Source organism: Arachis duranensis, chromosome 5 (genome assembly GCF_000817695.3).
Source record: "Arachis duranensis cultivar V14167 chromosome 5, aradu.V14167.gnm2.J7QH, whole genome shotgun sequence".
Taxonomy (NCBI): domain Eukaryota; kingdom Viridiplantae; phylum Streptophyta; class Magnoliopsida; order Fabales; family Fabaceae; genus Arachis; species Arachis duranensis.
Genome location: NC_029776.3, coordinates 89,534,752 through 89,550,440, shown reverse-complemented (window position 1 = coordinate 89,550,440; position 15,689 = coordinate 89,534,752). Strand labels below are relative to the sequence as shown.

The 15,689-nt window shown below is 33.4% G+C and overlaps 1 protein-coding gene across 2 annotated transcripts; it reads left to right on the top strand.

The window, feature by feature from the left end:
• Positions 1-346: 346 nt before the first annotated feature.
• Positions 347-15,152, top strand: LOC107490285 (protein NUCLEOLAR FACTOR 1). 2 transcript variants are annotated; one of them, XM_021143032.2, is made up of 24 exons: positions 347-747; positions 1,966-2,053; positions 2,305-2,396; positions 2,651-2,828; positions 3,079-3,217; positions 3,946-4,069; positions 5,145-5,242; positions 5,388-5,504; positions 6,422-6,502; positions 7,380-7,558; positions 7,697-7,769; positions 8,978-9,037; positions 9,165-9,203; positions 9,306-9,394; positions 9,657-9,721; positions 10,163-10,209; positions 10,510-10,569; positions 11,068-11,139; positions 11,850-11,879; positions 11,982-12,076; positions 12,383-12,488; positions 13,628-13,690; positions 14,110-14,181; positions 14,753-15,152. In XM_021143032.2, exons 2-24 carry the CDS (start codon positions 2,004-2,006, stop codon positions 14,828-14,830), a joined length of 2,007 nt encoding a protein of 668 aa, XP_020998691.1. In that variant the 5' UTR covers positions 347-747; positions 1,966-2,003; the 3' UTR covers positions 14,831-15,152. The 2 variants fall into 2 exon arrangements, with proteins under 2 accessions (XP_020998691.1, XP_015966531.1); XM_016111045.2 differs by lacking the exon at positions 347-747 and adding an exon at positions 1,589-1,865.
• The last annotated feature ends 537 nt before the right edge of the window (positions 15,153-15,689 follow it).

Here is a 15,689-nt window from a genome sequence, read left to right as displayed (position 1 = left end):
AATTTATTTTAGTGAATTGCCCTTAAAATACATTAAGCCTATAACACAATAAATTAAATTAATTGAATAAAATGAAAACCCTTAACCCTGAAAACCGAATCGGACCGGCCGGTTCAACTGGGTTAACAAAAACCGATCATAAAGCCGGTTCGATTAGCCTTCTAATCCGTTTGGAAAAAACCGGTCGAATCGGAGGTTAACTGGGAAACCTTCGGAACCAGTCGGTTTTTAACAAGGTTTCCGGTTCAGGAGCCCTCCCTCAACGTTCAAACGGCGCCGTTTTAAATTCTAAAAAAAAAAAATTTATAAAAAGAAACCCTGATCCCCAACGCACCCAACCCATTCCTCGCTTCGCCTCACGTCTCTGAAACTGAACTGCAAATTTTAAATTGAAAGCACAAAGAACCCTAACCCTCCAGCCACCGCAGCCACTGCGCCCCGCAGCCACTGCGCCCCGCAGCCCCCAGAGCCCCACAACCACGCTTCATTGTCATCGACGAACTCGTCTCCGCTGGGTAGAGGCGTCGCATTCGGAAGCTCCGTCGCCGTCGCAGGAGCTATGTTGCCGTTGTAGGAAGCTCCGTCGCTGTCCTGGGAAGCTGTGTCACCGTCGTAGGAAGCTCCCTCGCCGTCGTGTGGAAGCTCTGTGGCCGTCGTCGTCTCCTCTGTTCGAGCGCGCTCTCTCTCTCTTCCCCGGTGTCGCCGTCTCCTTGGTTTTCGCTGTCACTCCCTTTCCTCCTCGCCGCGGTAAGCAATGTGGCTTGGATTTTGATAATACTGTGTTCGCCGGTGTCGCCTCCTCCTCCTTGTCTCCTCTGTTTGCTGGTTTTACTGTTAATAATTGAATTGCTGATTTAGGGTTTGTCATTCTGAGTTATTGATTTTGTTAATTTGTGCTTATTTTGTTAAATTTTCTGGAAAGAATTTGTTGTTGATACTCAGATATTGTGTTACTGATTTTGTGAATTTCTTATTTTATTCTGAGTTGCCAATGTTTATGAAACTTGGGTTTATTTTGTTAAATTTACTGGAAAGAATTTGTTATTGATCCTCAGATATCTGTGTTACTGATATTGTGAATTTGTTATTTTATTCTGAGTTGCCAATGTTTATGAAATTGGAGTTGATTATAATGATCCTCAGATTTTGAATTGCTTTTCTGTTGAATTTGGAGTCTGATTTCTGGACAGAACTTTTGTTGCTGTTGCATTTTTTTGGTTGATTTTTTTGGTTGATTGTAAGCATTGTGAGTTGCTGTTTTTGTTTTTTTATTTTATTTTTGTTTTGTTGATTATAATTATAAGTCTGAGTGGTTGTTAATTATGATTTGTGATGAGAGTTTATTTATTTTGGTTTTACAAAGCATGAAACCCAGAACATTTCAGTTTTATTGGTAAAAAGTTATAGGATGAATATATATGTTTAAAATTATATATAAACTTTTTAATAATTTTTTTAATATTTAATTAAAACCGGTTGAACCTTGGTCAAACCAGTGAACCAGTAAATCAGTAACCTTACTGGTTTATTGACCGGTCCGGTTCTCGCAACTAAACCCTTGGGCGCCTTCCTCGTGCACTTTTCTCGTCGCCTCGCCGCTGAACTACTGCCTACCCCGTCGAGCTGCTGCTCCTGCTCCTACCTCGGTGTTTTCCCATAGTCTTCAAAGTTTAGTATTCTCTACCTCTCTGTTCCTCTCCCTCGGCATCCACCTTCCTTTGCTTCCATCACCGGTCATACTTTCTCCAGACACTTGTGCCGACGACTAGTTTGACGGCTGAAGGAGGGAGCCGCTGCTGCTACTGTGCGGAGGTCAAGAGAGTGATATTTTAAAAGGATGAAGATGACGCAGAGAGCTGACGCTGGTGCCAATTTTCATTCTTCTCTGCTTTTCCCATTATGGCAGTTAATTAAGTATGTGTTTTTTCTAAGCTTGGTTATTATTAAACTTTCTATTCTTTGTAGGGAAGAAGAAGAAGTCATCCAAACAGAACCCCAATAATATGAATGTGAATATTCTGCAGACTGATCCTCCTACTTCTAACCTTAAAAGGTAGTAACAGGGTGTATTTTTTCAACTATTTTAATGCTCTATGAGACAACCACATAAGATAGGATAAATTCATTTACTTTGTTCTAAATTCTTGGTATTGATTGTTACATTTGTCCATACATATTTAGTTTACTATCTTATTTAAATGATCAAGCACTTAATCATGCTCATCTGACATTGCCTTTTGTTTGGGATATTTTTATTTTAAAGAAAGGGTTTAAAATTTTTTGTCGCTTTACCCCTATTTTCAGGAAAAGGCAAAAAGTTAAACGTGACGAAAGGAAGAAAGAGGCAGAGCTCCCTGCGCGTCGGAAGTGGAAGGATGACCATGATGATGAAGAAGGTTTGATTCTGCAATATTTAAAAAAAATTATGATTATGTGGAAGGCAAGAACTTTGAGAAGAGTAGAAAATAGCAATGTTTTAACTTAAATTTTCGTCAATATTTCTGTTCATTAAGGATTTGTTTCAGTTTTGTAATTAGGGTCTGTACATCAATTTTGTTTTCTGCAATCTCCCTTTGATTTTCAATAGCATAAGATGGTTATTTAATTTCGGGATATCATTTATTGATGTTTGTATTCTTTACTGTCTTAGATTTTAATGATGATTCTCCTAGAAACAGTGATGCGGAAAGGATGTTGCAAGATTCAGATGACAATGATTCTCAATCAACAGGCTCTGAGACTGAATATGATGCTGAGTTTTCTCAGTCAGATGAAGAGGATGTTGGAATTGATGGTCAACCAAATTATGAGGATTCAGTGCACTTAAGGTTTGTTAATATTTTTTGCTGTCTCAGTTTCATTTTTATTTTTATTTTCTAAATAAAATATATGTGTGGAATGGAGATGGAGAGAGAAAAATATTATCCGAGTAATACCAATGTCTTATGATGTTCTGCAATGAATCTGAAATTGTACCAACTACTTATTTCTTTGTCATTATACATAACTCAAATGAATTTCCTGCTCTTTTCATTCTTTTTATCCGATAGTCTAACCTACAATATTTTGTGTCTGTAGTTCTTTTAACCTACATTTGGAACATAATTTAACAAAAGAAGAGATAGACAACCAAAAGGGTTCCAAATTTATATGGGAGGTACCAGCCATTGGCATGTCGAGTTGCAAATGGATAGGAACTGGAGAAAATATTTTGAAGGTATTTCATGTTTGTTATTTTTTACTTTTTTTTTTAAAACTATTGGCATATCCAAGATTGAGTAGCTTCTTTGTGGAAGTGCTAAATCTAGTGTAATTATTTTGGCCACAAGCTGAATGGTTGTAATAAAGTAAAGGGGAATAGTAGACATTAGCAGCTGGCTATAGAATTCATTGCTTTTGCCTTCTTGTCTAGAATGATGATACTTCATTCCCCATATGGTTTCTTCTTTTGCAAAGTAGATAATGCTATATGTTAGGTGGGGAAAATAATTAGATATTACAGCATTGATGTCAATTTCAATGCTCATCACCTATATGCTTTGTAGTAGAACTACTTGACTTATTGTTTGCATCCTAATCATTTTGTTGGTAAGGCTATGCAAGTTGATGTTAGACTACCAGTATATCAAGTCAATGGTGTGTTGTGTGCTATTTTCATGGAGACTTTGATTAATAGTCCTTTAAACAAAGGTAAAAAAATATGGAGTAGTTCTTTTTGGATGAAATCAACATTGTTCAACGAAGAATATTTTCCTCTATTGTTATCTTTTCCTTGTCATTGACACTGCCCATTGCTTTGCTGTAAGTTTTTCTCTTTGAATCTTAATCCATGATTCCATGTGCTAAAAAGGAGAATTGTTTCTGGCAACTTAATTCGTTAAAAACATTATTTGGTGTGTAAATATTTACGGGTATTACATTTTTGTCTCTTGTTTTCTCTTTTAGGATTTGAACTCCAATTCTTTCGATGGTCTGATACCAAGGTTGTATGAGCACTGGATGGATGTCTACAAGACATCTGGGGGCAAGGATTTGAATTCATCTATGCAGAAGATATTTTTCTCCCTTTGTAAGTTCGTTTTCAGTTATAATGAATAAATCATGTTCTAGTCTCATTATTTGCATCTAGCATAATAACTACCCTTGATTTTTATCCTGAAACTAAGGGGTTGTTTAAACAATATCTTCCATTTTTTAGAATACTTCCAAATTTCTTCTATTTCGTGTAAAATTTTCTGAGCTGATAGGGGGTTGTGTTGGCTATATTGGAAAATAGCAATAAGCCAAAGGAATCTAAATCCTCTCTTATGGTAATTTAATTTTTTAATGCTCAACAGGAGAGAATGTAAACCTTCTACCCTTTATGGCCTATGCAGTAAAATTCATGTGGTACACTGGAGTTAGTATAGATACAGCTATAGGATTTAACTTCTTTCTTGAATGGTTAAGTATTATATTTATCCAAAACTTTTAGAATAAATATATCAATGTTTTCCGTAATGTTTTTTGGTCCTATTTGTGCCCCGAATGTTTTTAAAAGTGACTCATTGTTATCTTCATTTAATTCCATCAAAATGCAATAACAAAGGTTGTATATCTTTTCCGGCCCGAAGGTTTTCTGCAATTTGGTAAAAAAGGACCTGGTTTTACATATAGACACATGAACACAATGATGATGGGAAGTGGGAAAGAGAGCAATTATCTCTTCAATCTTTTATTATAATTTCTTTTTAATTTTAAGATTTTTTTTTACCTTTTTTGTGAATTTATTCACAATGGTCATGTCATTTTATTAGAGCTTGCCACTTGCGACATTTGTTGTACACGTCACCATCTCCATTTTATTTGTCGTTTGGTATGATAAATTGATAATTGACACCACAATATGCTGCTTATTTGCACTAAACCACTTTTGAGTGTATTTTGAAATTCTCTTATAGTAGTTATCCAAGTTACACACTCAAGCACTTTTGTTGTTGTTGTTGTTGTTGTTGTTGTTGTTGTTGCTGTTGTTGTTGTTGCTGCTGCTGTTGTTTACTCCCGTTGAGGATGCTTGGTTCCTTTTTGCATAAAGGTTGTGATTTATTTATTTATTTTTCTTCCATCATTATAATGGTATTGCCTTCATGTTGACATGTTTCTAGGCAGCAGATACCGGGATATACTTCACTGTAATAAGAAACCATTCTATGTCAAAGGTCTCGAAGATACAAGCATCATGGATGCATACATAATGCATTCTGTAAGCAAATTTCCCTGTCATTTTATTTAAGATTATGGATTTTGTCAAAATCTTTTGCATGGTGGCAATGTATATTACAGATTATATTACACACCCATGCCTACGCTATATTGATAGCAATACATAATGGCTATATCGTTCACAGCTCAATCATGTGTTCAAAACTAGAGATTGTGTGAAAAAGAATGATGCAAAATTATCCAGAGCTGGAGAGAGTGCTGGTAGTGACAAATTCCGAGATCAAGGTTTTACTCGTCCAAAGGTAAAGGACCATTAGTCATTTGGGACGGATCTATTACCATTGTTGTGGAGGCAAGTGCCTCCACTACAATTTGAAATTTTTTTTCATAGTACATGATAATAATATTTATTTATCCTCATTAAATTATTGAATTTGACTCCACAATAATTTTTTACTCAACTTTTGGTACTTAATAGTCAATTTAAGAATTTTATATTAGATGTCTATTAGAATGATCAATTCTCAATTTAAATGAGATTGGTGTTTTTTCTTAGAAATCGACTCAAAAGAGTATTATTTATTTTCTTTTGAAATTAGCTTTAGTTTTTTCCTCGGTAACTGCATTAATTGAAAGAACTTTTTCAACTATGAATATCAATAAAAGTTGGCTTCTAATTGTATACGAAGTAAATTTCTAAATAATTGTTACTGATATATATAGAGATATTTTGATTGTATTGTTAAGAAAAAGATTGCTCAATTTTTTTAAAATATGAAACCTAAAAAATAGACTTTTATATTATATGTTATCATTTAAATTACTACTTAAGTTTTTTAATTTGTAAATTAGATATTTTGAAAACTAATCATATTTACAATAACAAAATATAATTATAACAATAATCATGCTATATGTACATAAAAAATAACCACCCACATAGAATATATATTAAAATACAAAATACATATTGAAAATGAGTTAAACAACACATGTATTTATACACAAATATATAATGGTTAATAGATAAATGAATTAGTAGATTTGGTATTTTCGCCTTGTTCTTTTTATTGCTTAATCATGTTCAATTGGTAAGCTTAGTATAACCTAGAAATGCATGTAGTCTAAGAAGAATCATAAGCATACAAGAAAGTTCTTCTCATGTTAATTTGTTATGTTTCAAACAAAGTATATGATCCTTTATCTACTCGTGCTCCAGGTTTTAATTTTATTGCCAATGGCAAGCATCGTGTATCGTGTTGTGAAGAGGCTTATACAACTTACACCTTCAGCTCACAAGGTGCTTTTGTACCTACCTCTCTAGTTGATTACTCTTTCCATCTAACCATGGTATTGCCCCTTGAACATGACCTAAATTATCAACACACATCTAGACTCTGAGGAGTTGCCTCAACTCTTAAGCTTTTTTTTTTTCTCAACTACAGGTTATCTCATAGTAAAGAGTCTGGATATATCGATGAACTCCCCCATCGGACTATTTTTCAGTTTTATCTTTCTATATTTCTCTTATGTGGACTTCTACTTTCTGGTTCATGATTGTGATCCCTCCATTGGGTGGTTAATATTCTGCATGTGTTGGAAAATATCATTTAAATAGTTGGCTTATGTTGTGTGTTTTCCTTTTGTTTTTCCCGGCTTCTCTCTGTACAATTTGGTTTTCCTTTTAGTTTATTAGTGGTTTCTCAATAGATCCCGTTAACTTTAGGAAACTAAGGTTTTACATGGTTGATGGTTATCATTTGTCATTAGTTTCTTTCTTCTGTATGGGTGGTTTCAGCAACTATGTATAATAGGCTTCTTCTGTTATTGTGTATCATTCTTGCAGATGTTAGAAAATTGTGTGCCTCCTTGATTAAAAGGAATAAAAAGTTCTGTAAAAGGAAGACCATTCTTTTCCAAATTCAATCCACATTATCAATTCTAATGCTAGTGAAATTCCTAGATAATTAATCAGTGGATGTCTACAAATGAACTTTAATTTAACATTGTTAGGCTTAAATCATGCTAATACATGTAACTTTCTGCTGTAGTTTATGATAACCGACTCATTGTTGCAAGTGTTGCTTATTAGTATTATCTAATTTTATTACATTTTTGTTGAGCAAGATAGACAATTCTGTAAGTCCTTTGTGAGATTTAAGTGTTTGTTTTCTCAGGTTAATGTTGAGCATATGGATCGTTTTTTAACTAAATTTGGAAGTGAAGAGGGCAATGACGAAAATGACCATGATTCTGAAAATAAAAAACCTCAAAAAGCATCCAAACCATCTGACTATGAAGTACTTTTTGGTGGCAATAATGAGGACGATTTTATGATCGGCATCAAATTTACTAGGTAACAAATTTCACTGCTTGGTGATTAGGATTGCTTATTCTTTATCCTTTCCCAAGACATGCTATGCAATAGTCCACTATCTGTATTTTTTAGTATATTATAATGAATTTTTTTTCTTATTCATAAAATTCCTTGCAGGAAGACAATTAAGTTGTTCAGCGATTTCCATACCTCAGACATCATTGTTGCTTCAGCTCTTTCCTTGGTTAATGTAAGTGGGATTTTTCTTTTATGAAAAAGAATCATTCTTAGGTTCTTATTCATATTTGCCTCCTAGATATCTTTTTGCTCACTTTAGATTATATTATCACTCGTGATTTTTCTGTGCAATTTTCCCTTATATTTTGGTTCTTATTTATTTATATATGTTTGATGGCAAAGGTTTTATGTTTTAGTTTTATTTATTTATTTATTTATTTTTGTTTGACAGTAAAGGTTTATTAATATTAGTATAGAAGACAATTCCAAGTGACAAGCTAGACATCCTTTAAAAGAAACAATAGACTGGAAACAGAAATTTTTATCAAGAAGGCATGAAATGTCATGAGAATACAATTACTCCGCTAAAATTTACCAAATGTTATTTGATGTGTTATTTGTTTTTGGAGAGTTTTGTTCTCGTGCTGAAACCATTGTCATGTGATGTCACCTTCAACACATTTTACATGATCAAAATCAGATGTCACTTGTTAAGGTGATGGTGCATAAAAACAGTCTGGATTGGATTCTTTCCTGAGGTACAGTGATGGAAATGACTATGCCAAACAAGTTTTCTAGGTCTGATTTTGTAGGAATCAATTTTCTTCACTTGGGCTTTAGATAGCCTTAGAATTTAACAATTACAGTCCTAAACCTTCTAGGAAAAGTAAAAGGTGTTTAATATTGTTTTTGGGTGGTCAAGAATGTTGGATCAGTAAGTGAAGAATTAAGGAGAATGAAAGGAAACAAGAGAAAGTTAGCTTATTCTGGTCCATGTCGCCAGTTCATATAGCCTGTGTTGTAGCTACTCACTCTTTCTCTTCAGTTTGGATAAGGAAAATTTCTGGCATATATTCACTTTTCTTGAATGAGACTAGACTTGGGTATGCAAGTTTTCTGTTTTTTGGGTACAGCCTGCATATATGTTCAATTATAATCTTGATATTATTGTGCAATTTTTAAATTTTGAAGGTTCGTAACATGTAGCTGTAAAAATGGTTTCCCTTAGTTTGGCTTCAAATTTTTATTTTTATTTTTTTATATTAATTCTGGCTTCTAAAAAGGCTTACTTTTTAAATCTAGATTTTGCTTGTTGCTGCATTTAAATTGTAACTTATTAAATGAAAAAGAAACTGTTATACTTTACATATTTTGAATTTGAATTGGATTTTTCTTAATATCCTTATCGCAAGTGCCTGACATCAGTGTTGTGAATGTTAGAAAATTGAAGAGGCCGGGAGTAACAAGGAAAAAGATGTAGATTTTCTTTCATCGATCGAGGTAAGTGGCTCTACTTGTTATTTGTTAGACCATGCTTTATAAATTCTATTTGAATATGTAGTTACCCTGTGTATAGGTCATTGGATCATATAGTTTGAAGTTGACAAATTTTATTATGTTTGAGTAGGTGCTGATTATTGATCATGCTGATGTAATAGCAATGCAGGTTTGTTGTATCTTGTATGTTTCTTTAAATTATAATAATAATTTGAAGGTCACTATAAGTTGGAAGAGTATAAATGTTGGCTATTATTTTTGAAACTTCCAGAATTGGTATCATGTACATACAGTTATTGACCACTTGAACCGTTTACCATCGAAGCAGCCTGGAACTGATGTTATGCGCATTAGACCATGGTACACTTTATGTTGGATTTTTCTTAGATTTTCATTTCTTTCCATTTAGTTGGTGGTTGTTAAATTTGGGGGGAGTGATGTAGTTTTCATTTCCATGCATTGGATATTTGGGAGGGAGTGACCTGCCTTTTTGTACATGATTATTTTTGTTCCATGAACTGCATTTTGCACTCAGGTCATTGAAAGCTAAGGTGTCAGAAATGAGATGCATTTCTGGTTTTTCTACCCTAGAATCTTGAAATCTGAGTTTTTCTTTGTTTAGGTATCTTGATGATAATGCCAGATTTTACAGGCAAACAATTGTTCTGGGGTTTTATTCAAATCCAGGTAATGAACCTTCCTTATGTTGGCCAAGATGTTGAGAACAATCTTGCATTCACATAGTTTTGTCTTTACCTTCTCTATAGAAGGATAGATATTATATGTTTTAACAGACCTTTGTATTCTTCATCCTTTTGTTCTGTTTGATAAATAGGGGATGTTAATTTGCTGGAAGAAAGAATATTTTATTGCTTCAGTATTTCAATTGGGGATTCATCCAATATCCATTCAAAATTTACATAAACAATCATCAAGATAATCTATTTCCAATTATAATACATGGTTAAAATATTTGTGTATTTTCCTTGTCTGAAGGACCTTTTTTGATTAGCCTATGGTAACCTTTGTTGATGCTGAGTTATAGAGTTTTCTAATGAATCCTTTTTTACTAGCATTATTAAGAAACCACGTTGCGTAATTTACAGCTTATTCATTTCCTTGTTGCAGATATAAATGCTTCATTCAATCATCAGTGCTGTAATTATGAAGGGAAGGTATGCAAAATGTCTGGTTGCACTTTCCATTCTTTTAGATGGGCTCAATGTTTGTACCTACGATCACTCATGGAGGGTTAGAGATACATCATTGCCGAAAGAGTTCTCATGGAAAAATCTCAAGTTTTTGCCATTCTCTTTAATATGGTTTTTATTTTTCTTATATGGACTTAACCCTAGGCATTGTTGATAATGAGATGAGAATCATAAGAAGGTTTTCTTTCTTATTGCTTAAGCAACTACACCAACCAATTATATTCCTTGTCATTCATTATCAGTCTTTTCATTTGATATCTGCAGGTGAAGCTGGTTTGTGATTATAAAGGTGTTTTACACAAAGTTCTTCCCGAAATAAGACAAGTATGCTTTCTCAGTATTACTTTCTTAAAGTAGAGGTTCAGATGGGAATGAAACCATTTGGATGTAGATGCATTCTGATAGCGTAATCACAATATCATTGCACTTAAGTTTACTTGGATCACTTATGTGATGCATAAAACAATATTCATCGTTGTACTGTTCCTTTGAAAAGTACATTGGGGCTAATACAATTTTAATTATCATGGATAATTTAATTGTATTCTGTTCTGGGTGGAGGTCCTAATGAGCTAATAGATTAGTTGGATGACTACCATAGTTAAACGAGGCATACAGTTGAAAATGTCTTGATAAACTTTGTTTTAGGCAGTTGTGATATATAATGTATGATCAACTATTGTATTCTTGTTATTATTAATTCATTTGACATGCTTGTAGTCCTTAATTATTCTTGAGGTGTTGAGTTATCAAATATTATTCCAAATTATCTTGCCTTGTTTTCCCTTATGCTAATAATTCTCTTGATCATGTGACTTGTAGATCTATGAACGATTTCATGTAGATTCAATAGTAGATGCTGATGATGCTCGCTTTGATTATTTTGTTAAGAAGGTATATTTAAGAATTGCAGTTTTGAAATTTTACATGTTGAGTTGAACTATTTTTGAAAAACTAATTATCCAAATATTTTTCTGTGTGACTTGGCTGAAGTCATGTCAAATAAACATCATTTTTGTAGCTAACATATGGTCAGTTGGAGTGGCAAATGCTCCTTCTTTTTAATAAGTGAACTTGAGTTTGAGTTCTGTGTATGGAGTAATTAGCATTGGGAAAGTTATGCCCCTTATTGGATTTCAAATGTTGGAATAGGATCTGATTGGAGGATATTTGTGGTTTCAGTTATTAAAAATAAATTATATAGTCTTGGAAATCAATGCCAAGCAGTTAGACCTATATTTATCCTGGTTGGCCAATTTTTATCTAGATATTTATGATATTGTAGTCAATATTTAAACAAATATTTATAACATTAGCTAATAAAAAGACTACTACATCAAGGTATGCTTCAATGTCATCCATTTATTGGATATTTGGGTGCACAATGATTTATCCGACTGCCCAATCTCCTTTTGGTAGATGAGAGAAATACTTATATATTTTATGTGTTATTTTTCTGGGTTTGAAATGCTTCTGTTCAATTTCTTTATATAAATTCCTTAGGACAGTTTAAAATATTTTTTTATTAGGTGCATATTGTTAAAAATTTATGGCAATTTGTAGTCAAATTTATAGATATGATGTCAGTCATTTGTATCTTGCAGGTTTTCCCACGGATCAAAGATTCTGATCAGGTTAGTTTTTTTAGGTAGTTCAATTTCTGATGTGTATGCCTGTGATAAATGAAATTTATATACTAATTATTTTGGTTCTGTTGGATGAAATCTTTGATACAGGGAGGCATTATGATATTTATCAGTTCTTACTTTGAATTTATTCGAATCCGAAATTTTTTGAAGTCACAGAATGCTTCATTTTGTCTTCTTGGGGAGTAAGAAGCCTACTTTTTATCTTTACTTTGAAACTTTGTAGCTGTCAATTATTGCATGTTTTCGGAATATATCTCTAATGATTGGAGGTTCTTGCATGAATACAAGTTTAACACATTATATTTATGCTTATTCACTATGCAAGTGGATCCCATCACTTTATTTAAGATACACTAAATTGTTTGTGGGGCCCATCATTTTTGTTATGTTTGTCTGTAAATCAGAGGTGGTATACTTATCCTGATATAATAATTTTTCATAATTATGTATGATTTATGAGTGTGTTTTTTTTTTCTGGACTAATATAGGTATACGACCCAAAGTGACATTTCTCGTGCACGTAATTGGTTCAATGAAGGAAAAAGGAAGATCATGCTTTACACAGAGAGGTCTCACTTCTACCACCGATACAAGGTTGTATACACTTTTTCTCTTTTTGCCTTTGCCTTTGCTATTTTCTCTAAATTCAAGAGGATTAATGGATTTTTTTGGGTATACACACACACACACAAAAAGGTTTCTTTTGTTTTTTCAATCACTTGGTGGTCTTACTCCACGTCTCGTATGCAGTTATGCACTTCCATACCCATCCCCGTCTTGCTTTTTCTTCTACCCTCTTTGGAAATCTTTGTTTCTCACCTTTCATTTCCCAGTACTTGACCCTTGTGTTCTTCTCTTCACCTTTTGATGTACTCAAAAATCCATAACAAGCTGTCGGGAACCTATGTTGGATGGTCAAACACTCTTTTGGGATAACGTAGCAGTCAGTACAAAATTTCCAGTTGAAATTTCTTAGCAAGAAAAAATTGATTTGAAAGTTTTTCACCCATTCTTTTGTGTTATGTGTTCTCCCGCTTCTTAGAACAAGTGTTCGCTAACTGCTATAAGAAACTCAGAGGTTAAAGAGAAGTCCAAGATGGTTGTACCTTCTGTGTTCTCTATACCAAATCCATGATCTCCGTGGATCACTTCCTTTTATGTTCCAAGAAAGTCTTGTTTCCCTACTTTATGGCTTGGATTAAACCTTTTTTCACGAAGTTTTGTCTTGTAGTGTTCTTTTAAACCGACTTTTGTACATAGGCACTAATCACAAAGAAGTGCTCCCCCTCAACCGCAAGTTTTAGTGTAATGATCCAATCACCCGCATTTTTAACCTCTACCACATCTTTTTCCCAATGCTTATCAAAGGATAACGCCTATCTCATTCCTATTCTTTACCTTTCTTGTGTACCAAAGCTCAAATACCAAGGTTCCAAATTACATTGCCTTCACCTGACTCACTTGACTTTTTACCTGTGCACTCCCACCATTGATTTTCCCTATGATTCATCCACATAGCACGTCGCTTCTTGGCAACAACCTAGCCTTAACACAATTCCATCTTTGATCCATGTCATCGGGATTCAAAAGGATTTTACTTTGGTTGTTTAGCCTAAGGCAACCCTCCTCTTTTATTTGGGGTTGGGACAGGCTATGTAAAATGTTTGTAATAAGCTTGATACAGGCAGAGTTATACACAATATTGACAAACATAGCTTATTTCTTGATGGCAGATTCGTGGAGTTCAGAACTTAATCATGTATTCACTACCAGAAAGGAAGGAGTTTTTCCCTGAGGTGAGCAGGTTAATCAAGTAGGTTTTGTTTTTTGTTTCTTTCAAAGAATTCGTAAGAAAGGAAATAGTGTGAAATGGGAGTGTAGGATACAAAGAAACAAGAGAAGGAAGAGAAAACAATAAGTAACATAACTCAACAAATCAACTATTCTCTTGGTCTCTAACCTTGACAACCTGGAAAAAGTCAATATGCAAAATATGCCAGGGAATTTAAAACAAGCCCTTCCCTTCAAAGTACCTTATTAATTTATTATGCTCTCATTTATTTCAATAGCCTATGCATTTCAGTAATTAGTTCATCACTTCATTGCTTCGTTGTTCTGTTGATAAAATTTTTAATAGGTTCTTATTCTCAGTTTGTCCATACAAGTTGAACATAATATATCTCTTATTTTATTGCTATCCCTTTACATCTTGCAGATTCTGAATATGCTTGATGGGTCTGCCAGTATGGCATGCACTCTTATGTTTTCTTCCCTTGACAAGTTTCGGGTAATACTTTCTCTCTTTGATGTCCCTTTTAGGATATATACAAATTTAAACACCCTCTCCCCACCACCCCACACAAAAAAAAAAGGTCATAACCGAGTATTATGCTACTTGCTGCCATGTAGTGTGTATGTAATTGTTGGTTGGCTAATTGAAATGCATGGTAGTAATGAGAATTGTACGAGAAAAGGGCTAAACAAGGGAGGATTTTGTTTACATAGCTGGTTTATGTATCACTTAAGAAAAGTGAAACTCAGTAGATTCTAGTTTAGAAAGTGATAAGTTTGGTGCAAGTTTCTCATAAATTATAAATTATTTTTCCGCATTCAACATATTCACTTGAGATATATCTAAAGTCCCCAATTACTTGCACATCTATCGCTATATTTCTAAAAAAGATGTCTGAAACCTCTGTACATCTAACTTTTTTCATGAAATACGATTCTAGTTCTATTATTTATTTATTTATTTATTTATTTATTTTTGGCTAGCCATTCCTCCTAAAATTTCCTCTAACAGCAACATAATGTAATAATATGATGATATTTGTTTTGCTATGGAAATCACATTTCAGCTGGACAGAATTATTGGGACTAATAAAGCAAAAAGGATGGTGACTGCGGAGAAATCTGTATTTGTCTTTTGCCATTAGTATTCCAAAGCCTTTAAGGCATGCTTTTGGATTTTGAGAACGATTCTTTTTGACCAAATGAAGCTGAAAAGGACCCAATTTTTTCCGTGGTGCGTTGAGAGACTGCCTCGATTTCAGTTTCGGAACACAAATGAAGGGAAACTTATGCGTTGGGTTGAGTCTACTAGTCTTACTATTTTCGAGTTAAATTCAGATTGTGAATACCGAATAGGCATAGTGAAAATATTGCAGTTTGAGAGGGTTGTAATCTTGGTTGTAATCTTATATACTTTTTGGCTCATGACTATATATATGGAACAAATATTTTTACGTTGCCTTGATACATAGGTTTATTTAAGCTGTTCTTAAATCATAAGTTTATTAGAATTTAGGGTTTGAATAATCTGTTTTTAGCATCCATTTTTTGACAGATCATAAAGAGTACAGGTAACATTGGAATAATTTAACTATTCCATTAATTCTCATATTTTAAGCTATTAGTTGTGGAACACTTATGCTACACAATATGTAAAAGTTCGACAAAAATCAACTTCGGATTAGAGAGTATGTAAACACTCGTTCCCGCAATTGTTCAACAGTGTGAACGTTAATATGAAAAACTTTTCTTCATCCTCGATCAAAACTGAAGTGATCAAACTTCAAACGATATTCAAAATTTCTTAAAATTTTTGTAAAAACTCAGAAATTTCAAAGTTATGTTTCAAATCTTCACTAAAGAATATAAAAGACGAAAGATTATTGAACGTACTGTTTACTAATTGTCTCATTTTTTTCACTTTTTTCTTTCGCATTTTTAATCGCAAGACACTAGATAGTGATATTTTTGTTTATTTAGTAAATTTTGTGTTTCTTGCGTTAA

Coding starts and splice junctions, on each gene's coding strand:
- LOC107490285 (XM_016111045.2), top strand. CDS start 1,838: ATGAAGATGACGCAGAGAGCTGACGCTG. Junction 2,054..2,304: donor CCTACTTCTAACCTTAAAAG/GTAGTAACAGGG, acceptor CCCTATTTTCAG/GAAAAGGCAAAAAGTTAAAC. Junction 6,503..7,379: donor TTACACCTTCAGCTCACAAG/GTGCTTTTGTAC, acceptor TTGTTTTCTCAG/GTTAATGTTGAGCATATGGA.